Below are 22285 nucleotides of genomic sequence, written 5' to 3' on the forward strand. Positions count from 1 at the left end.
TAAATTGTTATGAACAAGGGACTTTTTCTAGTACTATATACGAAAGGTCGGTTGGCTGGTTGCTGTTGAACAGGCGATTTTGCCCTTCCCCTTCTCTTCTAATTTCACGTTTCTCTTCGTGTTTCAAACTATGTCTGGTGGGCACATGAGTCTTTTGGCAGTGGAAGTAGTCAAAAAGACGCTTCTGTCCTTCATTTTCTGCTAGAATTTCAGGTTATACTTGGTGTTTGACACAATGTCGGTTGGGCATATGTGTCTTTGCGCCCACCAGGTGTTTAGAAAAGCAAAATAGGAGGAGAGTCGGTGCTTTGCAGAAAAGGGAGTTGGAAGCTTCGAGAGACGGTGATCGATTCGATTGCTGTCTCTCTGAGACAGCGATTCTGAGAGCAAGAAATAATCGAGGTTTAGGTTTTGTTTTGGCAGTACAGAGGGAGGGAGAGAGAAACACTGAGAGCGAGGTAGGGATCGATAGCAAGATTTGGATCGGGCTTGGGATCGGGTAGGGATCCAAATCTTGCTATCGATCTTTGAAGAACGATCCAATTTGTGCGGCTTCTTTCTGAGGTCGGTTTATAGGGCTGGCTTATTGTTTTATTTATTTATTATTTATTTATTTATTTGTACTGTGATTGGGTCTGTTTATGTTGTTAATTGGAACTATATTTGTGTTTGAGTGCTGTGGAAAGGGATTTAATCACTTTACTGGGTATCTCATTTGATTGGGTTTATGTTTCGATTTTGGAGATATGATTTCTGGGTTTTCCATCGTTTTGTTTTTCAGTCTTTAATGGGTTTGCGGTTTAGGGTTTAGGATAATTCTTATGTCTATTTCATTTTAGGATAATTCTTATGTCTATTTCCGACTCACAGTTAATGCATTATCTTCCGTTTTGCTCTAATAACATTACCGTGTAGAAATGAGAAGCTAACACGTATGGATATGAACATCTTTTTACTCAAGCATGACTATTCAATTTTTTGATAACCATAAAAAGTACAAGTTAATTAAAAAAGTGGAAGGTCGATCCCAAAAATTGTGTTTGGGTATGATTCACTTGAGCATCCTACTTTAAACTAATTAGTATTCAAGAATATGTTTGTTAAAGTAGTAATGGACTTTCTTGTGTGTAGCAAACAAGGAAAAAGCTCTTTTAGAAAGCTCTTGGTTTTAAATTTGAATATGTACGGGATCAATGACTCAGTGTGACAAATTAGACCCAGTTTGAATTTGTGTCTCTTCACAAATTGAGAAGAGAATCCAACAATGATTAGTAATTGCTAAACAAAGCCTCATTACTTGCTACAATGAAATTAGGGATTGTAGAACAATGCAATCACAAATTTATATGAAAGTGGTTGATCATATACACAGATTGGCGATTAAATATTGTTCATGACCCAAGTACTTTAAAGATTTGGATCAAATTAAGTAGCATTACATGGCAATAATTGAGTAGTTTATGATTTGATCTTACTTTTAATAATTCTATTTGTTGTGCATAAAGCTAAAGTGAAATATTCTTGTTCTGCTTTTAGTCTTTTTTGGTGACATTTCTTTTTCATTCCTTATCGAATGGTTGGGACGATGGCAAATCAGAATGACCTGGTTGTGTAAGTCCATAAATAGAAACCAATGTCCATTGTTATAATTACCAATGGACTAATTTGTTGAAAACATCTGATTGGGGTTGGGAGGCACGTAAAACACGGTTACGTATTCATGTCTTCCAAATTCTACTAATATGTCTTCTTTCAGGTTGCACCAGATATGGCCCTTGAATTTTTGGCAGGAGCACCGTTTCAGCTCATGTACGACATGGTTAAGGTAGCGCTCTGGAATACGAAGTTATTCAGGTCTCAACTTAGGCAACTGGAAAACATACTCAAAATTCTCCAGCCTCAAATTCTTGAGCAGATAAGACAAAACAATGTGCAGCTTCACCTTTCAACCCTACACATAAAAGAGCTTCAGCTGAAAATTGAAGACGGTTTAATGCTCCTCGAAAAATTAGGAAGTATTAGCAATTTTAATGTGCACGTTTGGGGTTCCTGCTTTAGCAACTTGTGGAGGTGTTTCAACAGGTGGGCTTATCCCTTCTAGCTTAATGCCAAGAACCAGCTCTTTCAAATCAGCAACTGTGTCACTGAGAAGTTTCAGATTGCTGCTCACTCTTTCCGCAGAGTCAACCGAGGGCAAAGTTGATGAGGTGAGCAGCAATCTGAAACTTCTGACTCTTTCCGCAGAGTCAACCGAGGGCAAAGTTCAGATTGCTGCTCACTCTTTCCGCAGGCTCACCTGATCAACTTTGCCCTCGGTTGACTCTGCGGAAAGAGTGAGAAGTTTCAGATTGCTGCTCACCTCATCAAGTTTGGCCTCGGTTGACTTGGCGGAAAGAGTGAGCCGGCCAAGTAGTGACAGATTCTCCAACTCAATGATTTTTAGAAGCCTTTACAGCCCTATGATTAAATCCTCCAGCTGATCTGCGTATCTAGGCTTTAGACAGGAACCCCAAACGTGCACATTAAATTTGCTAATACTTCCTAATTTTTCGAGGAGCATTAAACCGTCTTCAATTTTCAGCTGGAGCTCTTTTATGTGTACGGTTGAAAGGTGAAGCTGCACATTGTTTTGTCTTATCTGCTCAAGAATTTGAGGCTGGAGAATTTTGAGTATGTTTTCCAGAATTTGAGGCTGTCTCTTCCAAATTCTGTCAGTATTGATGGAATCACATCAGTCTTATCAGCCGAAGCCTAGAAACTTTAGCAAAAGACAGATTTAAAAGCTACAGTTGCTTGCTTTCTCTTTATGTAGTAACTATGTTGATAGATTGGCTTTTTTTTTTTATGACAATGTTGATAGATTGGTTGATATGGTGTTACATATTCACATATTGATAGATTGGTTGCTTGCTCTCTCTTTATATAGTAACTATGTTTTGCAAAAGGCACCTCTTTACAGAGGGGAAAGAAATGTTGCAGTGACTTGAATTTGATTCACTCGGATGATTATATCGGTGCAAATTGAACTCCATTTTTAATTAATGAGCTATTTCAAAGTTAAACGGATTGAATCTTAGTTCGATTCGTGAGTAGGCCTGGACAAATAGAATTGAAAGATTTAATGGACCATATCGGAAACTACACTTGTTGATAAGATTACTTGTCTTTCACCCAACTCCACTACTATATTTTTAGAGCAATTCTCATATGCCATATTGCATGTGATGTGATGTTATTCATTCGACGCAACGATCCACATGCATGCCATGCCACCCAAGCCATACATAAATATAGACGAAATGGACTATATATGGTCCCAAATGTAGCAATTTCAACATCTTCTAGTTTGTAATATGAATGGTCGAATCAAGAAGAAACCCTACAACACAGTAAGTATAAATCTTCATCATTTCGTGACCACAATACATTTTCTTTCATTCTACCTTCCTTGTTTTACCATATAAATCGAAAACCTTGCTACTTTAATTTACAAATCATTAATACTCGTAATCAAGTAGAAAGTCAAGAGGATTGTCACGCGTTTCAAATTTCTTTTTCATTTCATTAAGATAGTAGTCTAGATATAGCATCAAAAAACAGAAATTATCATTTCATTAAGATAGTAGTCTAGATATAGCATCAAAAAACAGAAATTATTCAATGCACCGACGGTGCAAGTAACCCAACACTTATAAAATAATCTCAACCCTTGATATTTATTAGCAACCTTATTTTTAAAAAACAAAAGATTTATTTAATGCAATTTAATAATCCATTCATTTTGGTGCAAGTGCACGTCGGTGCTCTGAATCATCTTCCATAAAAAAAATCATCATTTCAACTAATGTTGACCGCCCTATCTTAATTAGCACTACTACTCAATTAATGTAAATTCTCATACCACAAATAATCATGTATTTCCCAACAACTATCTATAAATGTACATTGATGCTAATGCAGCAAGATATTTGCAAAGGCCAAATGGCATTGTATCCATTTTTACCCTATGCAGATGTTTAGTAGGAAAATAGTCTCGATGGAAAACAGATACTATAATCCAAGATTCGTGTTTTCTCAAAATTACGTTTGAAATTTCAATTTATTACTTTTTATTTTTACTATACATAATTTTTTTTTTCAATAAAATACATTCAGAAAGGGTTTAAGATCCAACTATGAACAATATTTACCTTCACCCAATGTTAATGCCAATTTGGTTGATTCGGCTAGTCTCATTTCTTGAGGTAATAGATTTATCATAAAAGTTATTCCACGGACCGAATCAAAATACATACGTGCAGTTCTCGAATGTAAAAGTGTAACATCGTAACAGTCAAATGATTCAAATAGAAATTTTTGCACAGAAATAGATTGACAGCTCAATTATGTGACTTAAAAGAAAAGCTGGAAGATGTTCAAGTAAAACCTTATTTTGTATCTAGCCCAAACTCTAGGTTACTTGACCTAGTGGTAATAGGGTTTGATTAGAAGAATCTAGAGATTCCTATTCAATGTATGATTATCTTTCCTTGTATGATTCAGACTCTATGCATTGTAATCCTCTATATAAAGAGACCCCTATTATCAATGAGAATACACAACGATTTTCTCTCAGTTCCCGTTTCCCTAAAACACGTTATCAGCACGAAAGCCCTAACCCTGAAAACCCTAATTTCGTAGCCCTAAAATTCCAGCATCCACCGTCTCACATATCGAAGCCCTAATCCCAAGGAGCCCAGAACCGGTGGCGGAACCGGCAGTCAAAAAATCCGAACGGCCCCTGCCCTGTGCCTGCCCCATCTGCCGAGAAGCTGCCGAGTCCTGTGCACCCCTGTGCCTACCCCTGCCGAGACACATGCCGAGCCCCTGCGCGCCTGCTGCCGAGACCTGCCGAACCCCTGCGCGTCTGCTGCCGACATCTGCCGAGACACTTGCCAACAACCCCTGCACGAGCCCTGCACAGCCCCCGCACAACTCCTGCACAGCCTCCTCAACAGCCCTGCACAGCCCAGCCTAGATCCGGCAACTTTTCCTGCGACCTCCGGCAACTTTTCCGGCCATCATCAACGACTTTTCCGATCAAGATTTCCGGCAACTTTACAAGGTAAACTTTTCTAAAAGTTCCCGTTTTTGAAGTTTTTCATTCTTTTCTTAGGGACTTGCAACCTCCCTTCTTCTACCCCCCTTTCTTCTTCATAGGGGAGACCAAAAGCCGAACTGTGGGGGTTCGTGCTTACTCCAAGCTTGGAGCTTGTAGTGTCCTCCAAACTTAGAGTTTGTTGAGAAGATAACGATCGACCACATACATCATTGTTTCGATCTAATCCAAAACTCCTCTTGGGATCAGATTTTCTTGGAAGAGACAACGCTCAGAAATCCCTAATTTCTTGGAAGTGACTACGCTCAGAAATTTTATAGTTTTTTGTGGTAGCCTTTCTTCGCTCCGAAACTAACCCTAATCTTGTGTTGTTTTTCAGGATGAGTAACCTGAACAAGTTGAACTTTGTTCCACTAGAGACAACTGGCGCAGGATACCATAGGTGAGTCCGAGATGTGCGCCAACATCTTAAGGCTGATGGACTTCTGGAAACCATCCAAGAGCTTAGTCAGAACGTGCTCACTGTTGAGAAAGCTACTGCTTTTGAAGCAAATCAAGCTAAAGCCATAATTCTCATGACAAGGCACATGAATGACGCGCTCCAAAGTGAATACCTCAATGAGGAAGACCCCAGAAAATTATGGGTGGAACTTGAGCAGCGATTTGGCAACGTTCGTGACTCCCTGCTTCCTGATTTAGAAGTGAGATGGCATAGCCTCCTCTTCTGTGATTTCAAGTCTGTGCTTGATTATAACTCGGAAGCTCTTCGTATCAAGTCTTTGATGGAGTTTTGTGGCAAAACTATAACTGATACGATGTTGATCGAGAAGACTCTCTCTACCTTCCCCGTCTCTGCCCTGATGATTTCAAAGAATTATCGGATTGATGTGAATGCAGGACGTATCACAAGGTTTCATGAGCTCATTGGCGCCATGAACGTAGCTGAGAAGCACGACAATATCCTTGTGAAGAACTATAATGCTAGACCCGTGGGAACCAAGTCTATTCCAGAGTCTAACTATAGTCGCGCCCCAAGGGAGGACGCAAGGAGCGAAACCCTAAGAGTAGGGACAATTCTGGACGTTGTGGTCCATACTCTCGCCCTAAAGAGGAAGGAAACCGCCAAGAGAGGCGTGCACGGAACCGTGGAGGTCAACGTGTGAAGAGAGGGAGGCGGAGCCTCTGGCCATGGTGGTGACGCCACCAAGAGCAATGGTCGTCCAAATCGCGCCCCAAAGGCGCCTCGATCAAGGGAGCCTGACCATAGTGATGTTTGTCTTCGATGTGGATCAACTGGACATTGGGCCAAAGCATATAGAGTATCCCAGAATGTTGCAGACGCATACAAGGCGTATCGTGAAGCAAGGGAGGCGCACTACATGGAGCAAGAAGATCAAGAGGATGACGTTGCTCTTAGGGTGGACGACTTTAAGGGCCAAGAAACTAGCGATTTTGATTAAGTCCCTTTATTTTCCAAGAGATGTAGGCAATTGCCATATTATTTTTGTAGTAGATGCCAATGGTATTAGTCTTTCTTCAAAGTAGGCGTACTCAATGTAAGTGTGATGTCTAGGAAGGTTTTGAGATTAGTGGTATTTAAGTGAGTCTCGCTCCACCGACATCTCTCTACTCACCTGGTCACATTTGCATTGGAATTATCGAAAGAAATTAGATGACTGCCATTGTTTTGCATTAGCTAGTTTATTGGATTAGATTTCCTTTGGTTAAGAAACAATGATGTAATTCCGTTTGACTTATTAATAAAAGTTGAGGTTTTTTCTTTATGACTCCTTTTTAATTACGAGCTTTTCTTTTAGGAATGGATTATGGAGAACTACAATGTCTTGCGGATAGGGCGACTACGCACATCATTCTACGCCATAGGCAATTATTCTTAGAGATGTTGCCTACATATTCCTCTGTGACTACGATGGCTGGGCCATCAGGTTTAGTTCAAGGACATGGAATGGCCCAATTCCTATTGCCAAATGGCACCTTGATTAAAGTCGCAGAACCTTATTGAGCTTTAAAGATATAAGAGCTAACGGATTCCATGCAGAAACACATACTGAGAACGGAAAATGGTTCTTTTGCATTACCTCTAATGATTGCAGATGGAAGCGCATCTTAGAGAGGCTTATGTGTCAATATAGTGGACTTTATGTCACTACAATTTGACCAATTGAATCCAATAATGTCATAAGAGAAGATCTCTTGGATTCAGACACATACTGGTTTTGGCATGACTGACTAGGACACCCTGGTCGTGATATGATGCTCCGTATACTAAAGACTTCACACGGATATCCATTCTTCAGAGTGAGAAGAAGCAAGAATCGAAAATTGATTCCCGGACTTAGCAAGATCGCAACAACCGCAGCCTCTGGCGATGCTGCTGTCTTGAGCCACCATAGGGCCGCCCACATCCCTTGTGACGACGCCATAAATGGCGCCACCCATGGCCATGACGCCATGGATGTTTCTCCCCATGGTCAAGACGCCATGGATGCCACTTTTCATGGTTCCAACGCCATGATGGGTGATGTAGTCACACACTTTGCTTCTAATAGCGCTACAGACACTCAGGCCCAACCAAAATCCTCATTGGTTCCTTCTAAGGCCCCTCGCTCATTTTGCAAAGCCTGTTCATTCGAGAAATTAGGACCGAGACCGTTCTATGCAAAAGATCCCAAAATACTCATTCCGTTCTTACAGAGAATCCAAGGGGATATCTGTGGACCAATTCAACCATCATGCGGACCTTTTAAATACTTTATGGTATTGGTTGATACGTTGACACGCTAGTCGCATGTCGCGCTGTTGTCCACTCGAAATGCTGCTTATGCTAAACTCCTCGCCCAGATTATTCGTGTACGGGCTCACTACCCTGACCATCCTATTAAGTCAATTCGACTTGACAATGCTGGAGAGTTTACATCGAAAACTTTTGATGACTATTGCATGTCACTGGGGATTGATGTAGAGCATCTAGTTCCCCATGTTCATACCTAAAATGGTCTCGCGGAAGCCGCTATCAAATGACTACAGATGATAGCACAGACATTGGTTATGCGCACCAGTCTCCCTGTTTTTGCTTGGGGATATGCAATATTTCATGCAGCGACACTAATTCATCTACGACCCACTGCAACCCAATCTTACTATGTGTTACAGCTAGTGACTGGGTACGAGCATGATGTCTCGCACTTACGCACGGTGTGCCATTTATGTGCCTATTACGCCGCCACAACGTACTAAGATGGGTCCACAACGACGAATGGGCATCTATGTTGGCTATGAATTTCCAACTATCGTCCACTATCTTGAACCCTTGACAGGCGATCTCTTTACCGCTAGATTTGCGAATTGTCACTTTAATGAGACTGTCTTCCCATCGTTAGGGGGAGATAAGAACACAGATGTTCAACAGGAACGACATGAATTATCGTGGTCTGTCCCCACTATGTCTCATCTCGATCCCCGTACCGCACAGTCCGAACTTGAAGTGCGAAGAATAATCGAGCTTCAGAACATAGCAACTACTCTACCTGATGCGTTTTCTGATGTTGCCAAAGTGACGAGATCACACATACCTGCTGCAAACGTGCCTGTAAGGATCGATGTCCCGAATACTGGACATAACGCCACTCCTGTGACACCAGGAGATGACGCCATTGCCCAGAATGGCAATAATGTGGCGTCTATGGCCGCAGGTCCCGCAAGGAAGCGCGGTAGACCAATTGGTTCGAAGGATACTCGCCCTAGAAAGAGAGCGAATGAGGCACAAACAAATTCTTTGATCATCGATGCTCAACATCCGTCCCATGAGAATGTTCCGGATTATGGTTATGTCCAAGAGACATCATTGGGGGACGCCTCAATATCAGAACCTATACTTGAGAACGTAGAAATCTCTGTAAATTACACTAGTGTACATGGGACGTGGGAAAGAAGCTCCATCATCGTTGATGATGTATTCGCGTACTCCGTAGCGCGTGAGATTATTGAGATCGATGACATCGAACCACGCTCCGTTGATGAATGCCAACGTAGAGCCGATTGGCCAAAATGGAAAGATGCGATCCAGGCAGAACTTGATTCTCTAGCGAAAAGAAAGGTATTTGGAAAAGTTATACCAATACCGCCCAACACCAAACCAGTTGGTCACAAATGGGTATTCATTAGAAAGCGTAATGAGAGAAATGAGATTGTAATGTACAAAGCTCGCCTTGTGGCGCAAGGCTTCTCACAACGCCCTGGAATCGACTATGAAGAGACCTATTCTCCCGTAATGGACGTCATAACGTTCCGCTACCTTGTCAGTTTGGTAGTTTCCGAAAAACTGAACATGCAGCTTATGGATGTGGTTACTGCGTATCTATATGGGGATCTAGATACAGAGATATACATGAAGGTTCCAGATGGACTTCAGTTACCCAAATCAAGTGGCTCTAAGCCACGGAGCGCGTTTGCTATAAGATTGAAACGCTCACTATATGGATTGAAACAATCCAGACGGATGTGGTATAACCGTCTAAGTGACTACTTGATTGGTAAGGGATATGTCAACAATGAACTATGCCCATGTGTGTTCATAGAAAGGACAAGTTCCGGATTTGCAATAGTAGCGGTTTATGTCGACGACATGAATATAATTGGCACCCTTAAAGAGTTAAGGAAACCGCTGAACACTTAAAATCCGAGTTTGAGATGAAAGATATTGGGAAAACACGGTTTTGCCTCGGTTTGGAACTTGAGCACCGTAGAGATGGTATCCTGATTTATCAATCAGCTTATACCCAAATAATGCTTAGGCGTTTCGACACTGACAAGATTAAGCCTTCAAGCACCCCAATGGTCGTCCGTAGTCTTGATCCAAAGAATGATCCATTTCGTCCAAAAGATGGCGATGAAGAAGTGCTAGAGGCAGAAGTGCCTTACCTAAGTGCAATAGGCGCATTATTGTAATTAGCACAATGCACAAGACCGGACATCTCATTCGCTGTGAACTTGCTAGCTAGATATAGCTCTGCGCCAACACGACGTCATTGGATTGGTGTTAAAGATATCTTTCGATACCTAAGTGGTACGATTGATCTGGGCTTGTTCTATATATCCTTACAGAGAGACGATGGATTCGGATCCATCCAATGCCTGGGATGCCACACATGGTGGACTGCGTTCCCTCTCCCCATCCCAAAACGATATAAGTGTTTTGGAAGGTTTTGCTGATGCTGGGTACCTCTCTGACCCACACAAAGGTCGCTCCCAAACTGGTTATGTATTCACCATGGGAAAGACTACGATATCTTAGAGGTCTACAAAGTAGACCTTAGTCGCTACCTCTTCGAATCATGCAGAGATTATTGCTCTCCACGAAGCAGTTCGTGAATGTATATGGCTTCGATCCATAGTTACACATGTTCGAAGCAATTGTGGTCTGAAGTCTACCACAGATGAGCCAACAAGCATTTATGAGGATAATACTGCTTGCATTGAACAAATGAAGCAATGCTACATCAAAGGCGACAACACCAAGTACATATCGCCCAAATTTTTCTACAATCAGCAACAACAGAAGCTCCTCAAGATCAAAGTAAACCAGGTTCGATCTGAGGACAATATGGCAGACTTGTTTACCAAGTCATTGCCCAAATCCACTTTCGAGAAGCATGTGGCAAGAATTAGCTTGCGGAAATTATCTGAACTCCCATGATTGTAGTCATCAGGGGGAGGCGCAGACATCAGGGGAAGATGTCTGCATGTTCGTCTCGAAGCATGAAGGGTGTATTGTGCTCTTTTCCCCTTCGACCGAGGTTATTTTTGTCCCACTGGGTTTTTGTTACTCGGCAAGGTTTTTAGCGAGGCAACGAGAGAAGCACCGCATTTGGGACAAGGGGGAGTGTATTCAAGTAAAACCTTATTTTGTGTTTAGCCCAAACTCTAGGTTACTTGACATAGTGGTAATAGAGTTTGATTAGAAGAATATAGAGATTCCTATTCAATGTATGATTATCTTTCCTTGTATGATTCAGACTCTATGCATTGTAATCCTCTATATAAAGAGGCTCTTATTATCAATGAGAATACATAGTGATTTTCTCTCAATTCCCGTTTCCCTAAAACAGAAGATATAATATCTCAAAAAAATCTAAAATTAACTTCAAATAAAATATAAAAATAGTAAATGGTGAATTGAAATATGAAATTTAATGCGCCTACGATGAGGGATTAGTTTGGTTTTGTTAGGATACTCATGAGGACTTTGGTCCCAACAGTGATTGAGTGAGCGTATTACTGACTCTCTAACGTAACCGACGTGATTTTCTACCTCACTTCTGATTTAAAAAAAAAAAATCTAAAATTTGAAAAAAAGAATCGGAGAAAAACGAAGAGGGGCATTATTTTCAGTCCACTGAAATACCGACAGAGAATATAGGTGGCAGTCACTCCTCTCTCAATCTCTCCGTATCTCTCTCTCTCTGTGTATCTCTAGCACTCGCTTAAACACAAACAGACGCTTCTTCTTCTATAAACAACAAAACCCTCTACGCGGCTCTCCTCTGTTCGCTTTAGCTTCTGCACATTTTGGTCTTCTTCTAGAGTCTCACTTTCTTCAACCCAAAACCCAGAACCCAAAATGTCAATCTTTAACTAAAAAAAAACTGCTTCTTTTCCTCTCCCTTTTCCTCTTCATCGCTCTCCCCTCCGGAAACACTCACATTTCTCACACATTTCGAGGCAGAGGTACTCTGTTGAAGGGTTTTGGTTCTGTTCTTGTCCGGAATGTAATTCTGATGAAAAAAATTGGTGCTTTATGGTTTGGTTTTGAATTTTGTTGATTTGGTTTTGGTTTTGGTGTAGGTGGTGATGTTGAGAGAGATGTGATGACAATGGATACAAGGTCTCTTGCGGATGAGAATCTGCAGAACTCATCTCTGATTCTGGCGAAGGAGAGGACTCGCAGGAAGGACCCTCTTGATGATTTTCATAAGTACACTGGTGGATGGAATATCAGCAATGATCATTACTGGGCTGTGAGTTCTTGCAACCTCCAATTTGTTTTCGTTTCTGGGTTGTTTGCTGGTTTTGTTTTTGTCATTTGGGTTTTAGTTCAATTTATGAATAATTGAGTGGAAAGATAAAACAGGGCCCAGAAAGAAAGACTGGGACTTTACATATGTAATTGATTGGTTGTTTTCCTTAGATATGTTGTGGATGTTTAAAACCAATCATTTCTGGGTCATTTGCTTGTTTACTTTTTTGACATTCGGGTTTTCGTTCAATTAATGAGTAATTGGGGATGGTCAAGTTATACTGATGTTGCTTAAGACCAAAATTGGATGAAGAGTAGAAAGATAAAGCAGGGCCCAGATAGAAAAACATGGACTTTTTATCTGTTATTGATTTTGCGGGTTTTGCTGATATTGTGTGGGGTCTTTTGTTTCTCAAATCCTGTTGTTATGTTTGTGATTGTTTGAAATATATGCGTTGATTTTGTTTCTCAGTGCGTATTTTAATGGTGATGTTTAATTTGTGATTTAGTCTGTTGCTTGGACTGCGGTTCCCTTCTTTCTCATTGCTGGTCTGTGGTTTGTGATCTTTGGGCTAAGCTTGACCCTTATTTGTTTCTGTTACTGCTGTTGCCCAAGAGAGCCTTATGGTTATTCGAGAACAGCCTATGCTCTCTCTCTCATCTTCCTTATCTTCTTCACTGTCGCGGCAAACTGTCGCGGCAATGTAACACTTCTCTCTCTCTCTCTCTCTCAATACACATACACACAGAAGTACAGCCTATAATTCATATGAACTGATGGTTTCCTTCAATGCTTTTCTGGTCATTCTAGTGTTGGATGCATTGTTCTGTACACTGGTCAGGCAAAGTTTCACAGCAGTACAACAAAGACACTCGATTATGTCGTGAGTCAGGCGGATACAACTGTTGAAAGCCTCCGGAATTTGTCAGGTTATCTTGGTGCAGCTAAGCGGACTGGAGTTGACTCCGTCTTTCTGCCATCAGATGTTCAGAGTAACATTGACACGACTATAACGAAACTCAACTCTGCTGCCTCTAAACTTTCTAATACAACTGAAAAGAATTCAAATCGTATAGATGATGGATTGGATAGCGTGTAAGTAAAATCTAAAAGTTCTTGAGCCTTGAACTTTGACCACAACGCATTGGATAAAATTTATCTTTTGCTATGTTTCACAGAAGACTGGCTCTCATTGTCCTTGCTGCTGTTATGCTCTGTTTGGCCTTTCTTGGATTTTGTAAGTCTTTCTATTCTTTTGATTAGAGGCAGAGATTTTGAAGATCTGACTATTAGCATTAAATTATTTTTTCCGTCAATACTTGTTGCAGTATTCTCCATTCTGGGGATGCAGGCTTGTGTATACTTGTAAGTGAATCCCTTGAAACCTTTCCTTTTTTATCTTTTTTTTTTCTTTTTCCTTTCTCATAAAAAGCTCCTAAACATTTATTAAACAAATGCTTACATACTTTATGCAGCTTGGTGATTATTGGGTGGATTCTTGTTGCGGGCACATTCATTTTGTGTGGTGTATTTCTTCTCCTCCATAAGTAAGTACTGTTTGTTATGATTACATCACATTATTTCCACTTTACAGTTTACACCTATATTGGATTTTCATCTTACCCTTCAATGTGTCCTTTAGATGTTAATTTTAGCCTGTCAGATGTAAACTAACTAATGGACTTTATTATGGTTTTATTTTCTCTATATTCTAGATAGTCATATGATTGTAGTCCCCGGACCTATTAGGTAAAAATTTTGATACAACTTAAATGATTCTGGGAGATAATTTATTTCTGTTTTTCTTATCCCTGTTCTTTTAGAGGCTAATGTTATAGACTCCAACAGAGTATATTAGTGCCCTAAAGTTTGGTTGCTTAGATGCATCTTCATGCATATTGATCGTGTTTGAATATGGACATGATAAACGTTTGAAGTTGGATAGGTTCATTTCCTTGCACATGTGTAAGCAAACTGAAGTATCCAATTTATCTGACGGTCGTGATGTATGCAAGAGATATTTATGTGAGGAAGCTGTATCTTCTAAGTTCTAACAGAGACTTATGATTCTTAGATACTCCCTCATTTGGATACAGTCTGAAATACGGATATAAAATTTCGTCAAAGAATTTTTTATGTAAACATATCAAGGGTTTATCACTTATGCTTGAAGCTCAATTAAATACGTCTCTTTTAAAGAAAGAAAAGAAAACAGAAGCATTTCAAGTCTTTCGATCGTGTTTGGTTGAATAGAAAGGCTGCTCTTAGATATTCTGTCCACCTGGAAAACTGCCCTAGTTTCCCAAGGAAAATAACAAAATAAAGTCATTTTGTTTAAGCTACTCCCTTCTGTATGTGCTTTAATAACTCTTTCCTAGATCATTTTGTTCTATACATGCATACATTTGGGGGAAAATCGATCCTGAAGTGGGTTGTTCACATAGTTGGTACTAGAGATGAACAGTAATTGTCTTTGAACTTTGAATGGATGAAATAACTTGTGGAACTCATGACTTACAATTTCATATCATCTAACTTGTTTTCGTATGTGCATAGTGTGGTTGCAGATGCATGTGTTTCCATGGATGAATGGGTCCAGCACCCCACTGCCCGTACTGCTTTAGATGATCTACTCCCTTGTGTGGACAATTCTACTGCTCAAGAGCTTCATCACGCACCAAGGATACAACCTACAAACTTGTGAGCATGGTAGACAAGGTCATCAACAATATCTCAAATCTTAACAATCCACCACCCCAACTTGGACCGTTATATTTCAATCAGTCTGGCCCTCTATTACCTGTTCTTTGCAACCCATACAACACCGATCTCACTGATCACAAGTGTGCCTCTGGTGAGGTGGGACTGCAGAATGCCACACAGGTAATGTTAATGAAGTATTTACATGCTTCCTTCAGTTTCTTCAGGTTTGGTAATATTTATGTCAGCATTGTAAGGAGTAACACTTTGAACTTTTTCTTGAGCAGGTGTGGAAGAGTTATGTGTGTAAGGTTAACACGGCAGGCATCTGTATAACTCCTGGACGGTTGACTCCCATCTTCTACGACCAAATGGAAGCTGCAGTAAATGTGAGTTATGGTCTGTATACTTATGGTCCATTCTTGGTTGATCTGCAAGACTGCACATTTGTCAGGGACACATTCACCGACATAAGTAATAGGAATTGTCCTGGCCTTCGAAAACATAGCAGCTGGATCTACATTGGGCTGGTAATGGTATCTGCAGCAGTCATGTTATCGTTGATCTTTTGGGTAATCTACGCAAGGGAACGAAGGCACCGCGTGTACATCAAGCAGTTTATGGCTGGAGGTGGAGGAACAGGGGGATTCCAAGTCCAAGACAAGGGTGCTTAGAGATTTCCATTACTCAGTGACTTGACCCAAAGAGTTTTCTGTACATTATGGCAGCTATCTGTAGGTTTGAGATTGAATTGTTTGATTGCTTGTGCTTACTCAGAAGTCTGAACTCAATGAGACATAGTATTAGTATTGTGGAGCTAGCATTATCCCTCGCGGTGATAAAGTCAGAACTCAGTGAGATAGATTAGTACTTGTATTATTTTCGAGCTAGCATTATCTCTCTCTGATTGTTGTTACTCTAAATGCCCATTGAAGCATGGTTGAGATAAATATGATATGCTTATACATTTTTTAGAAGTCAAAACATGCCCAATGGAAAGCCCCAAACCCAGGCAGAGCATGAGCGTAAGTTTTGAATTCTATGCGCTACTAACACGTGCTCGACTTGTTCTACACAAACACTGTTTCAAGGAAGCTGTAGTAAATGTGAGTGAGATATGTACGAAACAGAGCATAGCTCACTTTTACTTAATTTTCCATTGGAAGCTTTTTGGGTGCAGACAGAGAGCTCGTCCTCGAGTTTCAAAGTGAGCCGTAAAAGGAAAGACCCTCTGCAGATTTAGAGGGTCCAATCTCCCAAGGTGTTTCATGGAAATCAGACATGTCTTGGTTGTGGTGGTGGTGGTGGTTGTGGAGTCTGCTACTCTACTCCGTCGTCACACTTAATGGGTTTGTTGTTGGTTGAAGACGGCCATTATTATTATAACACTTGGAATTATCACACAGTCGCATTGCTCTCTCTCTCTCTCTCTCACTTGAAAAAGGCAAAGAAAATAGGAAGAACATAAACAACATTCAATCCAGAAATCCAGAAGAGACTCGATCAATTTTCATGGCCACTGAGAAAAGCGAGAGCTTGGAAATGGACCTGTTATCGTGCCCGGTATGCTATGAACCGCTAATTCGAAAAGGCCCAACTGGTCTCAACTTGTAAGTACTCAACTCAGTTGTCAATACTTGCTGAAAAAGGTAATGGCTTTATGCTTATGATTTTCTTTTTAGTAGATTCAACTCGGAAGTTCGAAGCATTTTTTGTGAGTTTTATTAACCCATTTGTCCAATTTGGCCATAGAATAGCTTTTTGATGTGTTTTTTCTAGTACATTGTACTCAAAGCTTGAAACTTTTTGTGTAAATTGGTGAACCCATTTGTCCAAAATGGACCAGTGTTTTGATTGTTGACAAAGGCAAAGGCTTTGTGTTAACTTGTGAATTCAGTTACTGTTTTGTTCTGTAATTGTAGGCAAGCAATATACAGGTCGGTTTTCGAATGCAAGAAATGCCACCAGTCTTATTCAAGCAATATACAGGTCGGTTTTTAATCAGTCAAAACAGTTCACCGGCGATCATGCCGCACCTAGTTCGCGAGAATCTCTTCATCGGCAACATCACCGACGCAGTCGACGTACTCCAGAACGGCAGCGCCACCGTCACTCATATTCTCTCCGTTCTCAGCTCCGCCTTGATTTCCTTCTTCTCCGAATACAAGAAGGGTCTCACCATCCCCACCAAGGAGATAACCAAGGTCTACGCCGGCGGCGGCGCCTCCGCCTCCGAGGATGATGGCTCCGGCGGTAAGCTGCTGTACTTGTTGGAATATGCGGGGAAGGATTTGAAGCTGGTGAGAATGGGGGTTCCTGTAAGGGATATGGAGAGTGAGAATTTGCTGGATTATTTGGAGGTGTGTTTGGATTTTATTGATAAGAGTAGAAAAGAGGGGTCTGTTTTGGTGCATTGCTTTGCTGGTGTGTCTAGAAGGTACATATTGATATCTCAATTCTCTCTTTGCTTTTCGTATTTAAGTCTTTGTTTGATTTTCGTTCCGAAATGAGTTAAGTTCAGTGTAGTTAGCTCAAGCAAAGAAGGTACCTTTCTTCGGAATACCGTGTTTCAGCTCAATTGGAACAACTTGTCATGTAGTTCCCATTTATCTTTCAATGCTATGTTGCTATTGGGATGGGAGCAAAGAAGTAAAGATTTTTCATTGGAGAAGTTCTAGACTAAAGCTAGACGATACTAGTGTATGACAACTGTAATAAATAGATGAAACTAGGACTTCAGTTTCAGAATGGATTATGAATCAAATTAGGGGAAATTTGCACAGTGTTTCAGTTGAAAAGCAATGATAGTGTAGGGTTAAAATTGATCCTTGCGAGCATAGCACCATAAATTGAAAGGGACTTCCTCAAATCCATCCATGTAGAAAATGACGGCGTTAGGAACATACAATTGTTGCTTGATAATGGCCTGATAAACCAGGTTAACAGTTTGACGGATGGACCGAAAAAGTGAAACAATTTGACGTACATAAGAGGCTCTTACAATAAAGTAGAATCTTATATTATATATTCTGCATATATAATTGACTCTTTTTTTCAAATTCTATGGGAAAGAGGAAAAATGTGGCTGATGCCTGCACTTTTTTTGGGGCAGAACTATGGACGTTTTCTGGTTTGTATGTGTGCTCGTTTTACTTTAATCACAAGGTCATCATGTATGTCATAAGATACAAATAGCTTTTTCAGTTTTCTGATTTGTTAAGCTTAAAAGGGTTTACACCCTTGTTTGCATGTGTTTGTTGCAGTGCAGCTATCATTACAGCATATCTTATGAGAACAGAACAGTTATCGCAAGAAGGTATGAGCAGATCATTGCTTAGTGCTGTCAGTCCATATATCTTTATCATCATCATAGGTGTTATATTTTGGAAATCCAACATAACTGTTTCTATGACTTGGGTAAATAGTAGTTTTTGGCATGCTTGAGTAGATAAACTTTAAACAGTTGAAGATAGAAAAGCTTTTAAGCCATTGGGATTACGAAATGGAGAGCAGAAACTGGACTATACATGCTCAGTTGCTCAAGTATTTGCCTTTCTTTCTTTCTTTGGAATAACTTTTATAAGGTCTAGAAAAACAAGAGCTTTTGAGTAGCTTGTATAATGTCCCAAGTAAAATAAAATGAATAATATATATGAGTAATTCAAGTCAACTGAAAGGATAGGAGATTGGGCAATCCTTTGTTGCTTCAGCATTTACCTGTTTTTTTTTTTTTGGGTTCTTTTTCTTACTTATGCATGCCTGCAGATGCACTAGGATCCCTGCGACAAAGCTGTGAGTTTGTTTGCCCCAATGATGGTTTTCTAAATCAGGTGATGCAAGGCTCTTCTATACGGCATTATTTACAAGGATAATACTACTGCATGCTGATTTCACTGTATATAACCTATCATGAATTTTCCATTTATCTTCTCTTTTATTATTTTTCAGCTAAAAATGTACGAAGATATGGGCTTCAAGGTTGATCATGCCAGCCCCATATATAAGTCTTTTCGTCTCAAAATATTGGGTACGCAACTTTTTTTCTGTTTCGCCTATTTTCCGGTTGGTCTGCCTCAATCAAGGATATTGATCTATATGTTATGCCTTCATGTCTACATAATTTTAGTTTTCCAACATTGTGCGAGCGAAATGTTCCATGGACACATAGAGTAGGCTCTAATGCATATGCTATTAATTGATAAATGTATCATGGTCTTGAGTATTGTGATATTCTTATTTAAAAATCCTTATTACGTAGGTATTGAGGAGCACTGACCTACCTAACGGGTTGTGTATCCTTGGAAGTAAGGCTAGCAGTAATCAGTGTTTCAATCCAAGTAACTTTTTTTCCCCTCAAAATTCAACACAAGTAGTTTGACCAATTGAAACTATACTGTACGAGACCCACGAGATGTTTTTTGAGCATCAGAGGTGTAATCTATCCAAATATATGCCTTGTCCCATCTAGGTTGGAGAAAATAAGTTAAAGAGAAGCGGGTGTGAGACTTTTCAGCTGATAAATACCGGAGGTGTGGGATACTTTCATGTCCTTTTTAGTTTCTGGTACCAGCTGGTATTGTATATACCAGTTTAAAGAAATTGAGGCAGCTATTGCTTATAATCTTTGTTCCATTTTATCTTAATACAATTCTTCGACGCTCTGGCCGTACGGTACATTTCACCTTATCTGCAGCACAATTTTTGGGGGAGGGGGGAAACATGTTTGGAGGCTGCGGTCTATATTTCTGATGACAAAACTGTGTTTTGGAGGCTAGTTGGGGATACTTTAAGGTTCCAAAAGGAAGTGAAAACAGTCAAAGGTTATAGTATAAAAGTACCATAAACAAGTTTCTCTACCAGTTACTTTCTTAACCTCTAGCTTAAAGTGACATAACCCATACAAAGACCTGATAAATTTGAATCAGCCTTTGCAATAAAAAGAATCTGAGTCTTTAGGGAAACTAACTTGAGAAATATCTACATATCCTAACTGTGATCTACTGTAACTTGAATATTATCTTTATAAATATTGGCTGCTCCTCTACCTTGGTAATTGAATAGTGGGGTGTGGGGGGTGAAAGGCCAAAATAAATACCTCACACAACAGCAGTAACAATTTTGGAAAGAATGGTAATTTCATGTGACTGTTCCTTTATGTTACCATGTCAAATTTTGTTTTGCTCACAAGACATATTTAGTTCTGCTTACTTACTCTTCAACCATTTTGATGGAAGTCTCGAATATCAGTGGCTAGTGTGAATTTCCCTTTCGATTGAAGAATTTTTGCCCCTTTCAGGTGAATCTTATTATCGCGGAGATAAAATAGACAGCTCTAAATTTGGTGCTGATCCTGGTTTGCCCAGTGAAGTTACCTCTCAAGTGGAATCATCTCCAATTGGAGGAAAAACTGGGACATCTGCATTTCGCTGCAAAAAATGCCGAAGACTTGTTGCAGTACAGGATAATGTTGTGGACCACATTCCAGGTCAGGGTGAGACATCTTTTGAATGGCACAAGCGGAAAAGTAGCAACTATAACAACTTTGAGGATTCTGAATGTTCATCCATATTTGTTGAGCCTCTAAAATGGATGACAGCAGGTAATTAGGTCTATCAATCCTTATTTCTAGACTTTTTGCTGGTCTATTATTTTGACGAGTACTGTTTTCTTAAGTTTTAACTGAACTACCTAGCCTCTTGAAAAGTGATTCCTCGGTTCTTTTGTCGCTTGAGATTAATCTATTTAGTTGCAGCCAAATTGTCAATTGTTGTTGACAAATTTAACGGCTTTTCTTGTTCATCTTTTTTCTTTCTATTTTGAAACTTAATAAAGCAGAACATTTTTTCTTTTTTTTTGAGTTTCTGTTCTTTGTGATTTAGCCTAGGAAATAATGTAATCTGTTGTGGTTGTTCTCTATCACCCAGTGGAAGAAGGTGCAATGGAAGGCAAGTTGTCCTGTGCACATTGTGAAGCTCGTCTGGGTTACTTCAACTGGTCAGGCATCCAATGCAGTTGCGGGAGCTGGATCACCCCTGCCTTCCAGCTCCATAGAAGCCGAGTGGACATGAGCAGCGTCTAATATCTGTGAAGATAAAGCCTTTGGGAGTTGAGCCCCCACTTCAAAAGATTAGTTCAAATACCTCCGAATGGTAGTTTTAAGTGTCAGTTACTATTTAACAAGATATATAGTTTTCAAGATAACAGCAAGCATAGAAGAACAGGAGGTTTTATGGTGTTTTTTGCACTGTTTGTAACCACAGAACCAAATTTGAGTAGCTGCAGCTTGAGAAGATGCTGCGCTTTTCCCCGATTTGTGTTGCATGAAATTTGAGTTATCATTGCAACAGAAACTGGTTTAATTACTTGACTGATCCAATATTGTGCTGATTGTGCTGTCATGTAGTTATATATTTGGCGTGAATTTTTTTTCTCTGACTATTGTCATTATTTGGTTTGGTTGCTATCTGAATTGGTTGGTTCTTGGAGAAGATCGATGTTACAGGGAAGTAATTGCTCCTTCTTGTGCTAACTATTTACATATTTCCTATGTTGTTGTCTGTTGCCCAGTTCTGGGCATGTGTTGTGATCTTAGTTGCTCATTTCTGGGCATCTGTTGTACTTCCTCTGTTCTATAAATGAAAGTTTTCTCTTGTTCAAGAGAAAAAAAAAAAAAAAAGCTTTGACCATTAAATGACAGCTATTCTCTTTATTTTGTTCAAACTGTTATGACGAAAGTTTGGCACTTCGTACGAGTTCGGATTAGAATGAATAGTTAGAAACATGAAGTGGCAACTGAGCTGAATGTAGAACTATGGATAAAAGTTCCAGTAAAAGATGTATGAATAGATGCTGTGGCTTCCACAATCATGGAACAACCATGAATGCACACAAGTTGCTTATTGATGTTTGTTTGGTGGCCTCTCATGAAAGTCCGGTGGCCTCTCTTAAACTCTTTATTTGATGCATTGAGGCCTTTCGAATGGTTGTATTTGGATGATTTGCTCATCCAGTTCCTCGACTTCTAGAGAAGTAGGATTCATTGAGCTTCGTATGATATTGCCTCAAGTGAAAAACCAGCTCTTTAAAGAGGAATCTGCATGTAATTGGTTCTGGTACTCATTTCTCCAGGAACCCCGAACTGCCAGATGCTTACAATAAAGTACTAAATAATGAAGAAAGCTTGGCACAACTGTACGTAAGTCATCATGTATTATCACAAAGTGTGTGCTAAATGCATATTTGTGAACTTCTCAACTGTTTATAAGCTATTCACTTCTGCAGACCTTTGGAATATGTATGTTTCGGAGGCCACATTTGTTTGTATTTAGGAACAGTACTAAAGCTTTATTGCTAGTTTCAACCTCATTCTATTGATGATCATATTCGAAGACCTTTATGCACCGGGAGACAACCCCTTGGTGGGTGAAAAAAAGTTGCTCTCAAATATTCT

At 40.0% G+C, this 22285-nt stretch overlaps 1 protein-coding gene, 1 long non-coding RNA gene and 1 pseudogene across 2 annotated transcripts; all 3 read left to right on the forward strand.

Annotated features, from left to right (window-relative positions):
• The first annotated feature begins 276 nt into the window (after nucleotides 1-276).
• LOC133717993 (uncharacterized) lies at nucleotides 277-3062 on the forward strand. The gene is made up of 2 exons (XR_009850058.1): nucleotides 277-564; nucleotides 1757-3062. It is a non-coding gene; the product is annotated as an uncharacterized LOC133717993 (long non-coding RNA).
• An 8495-nt stretch (nucleotides 3063-11557) lies between these two features.
• On the forward strand, nucleotides 11558-15725 carry LOC133715015 (uncharacterized; annotated as a pseudogene).
• Nucleotides 15726-16698: 973 nt separating this feature from the next.
• Nucleotides 16699-21273, forward strand: LOC133715016 (uncharacterized). Its single transcript, XM_062141318.1, has 6 exons — nucleotides 16699-17272; nucleotides 18099-18151; nucleotides 18601-18665; nucleotides 18784-18862; nucleotides 20132-20434; nucleotides 20760-21273. The coding sequence occupies exons 1-6, from the start codon at nucleotides 16785-16787 to the stop codon at nucleotides 20912-20914; spliced, it is 1143 nt and encodes a 380-aa protein (XP_061997302.1). The 5' UTR covers nucleotides 16699-16784; the 3' UTR covers nucleotides 20915-21273.
• The last annotated feature ends 1012 nt before the right edge of the window (nucleotides 21274-22285 follow it).

This window comes from Rosa rugosa, chromosome 6, assembly GCF_958449725.1.
Source record: "Rosa rugosa chromosome 6, drRosRugo1.1, whole genome shotgun sequence".
Lineage (NCBI taxonomy): Eukaryota > Viridiplantae > Streptophyta > Magnoliopsida > Rosales > Rosaceae > Rosa > Rosa rugosa.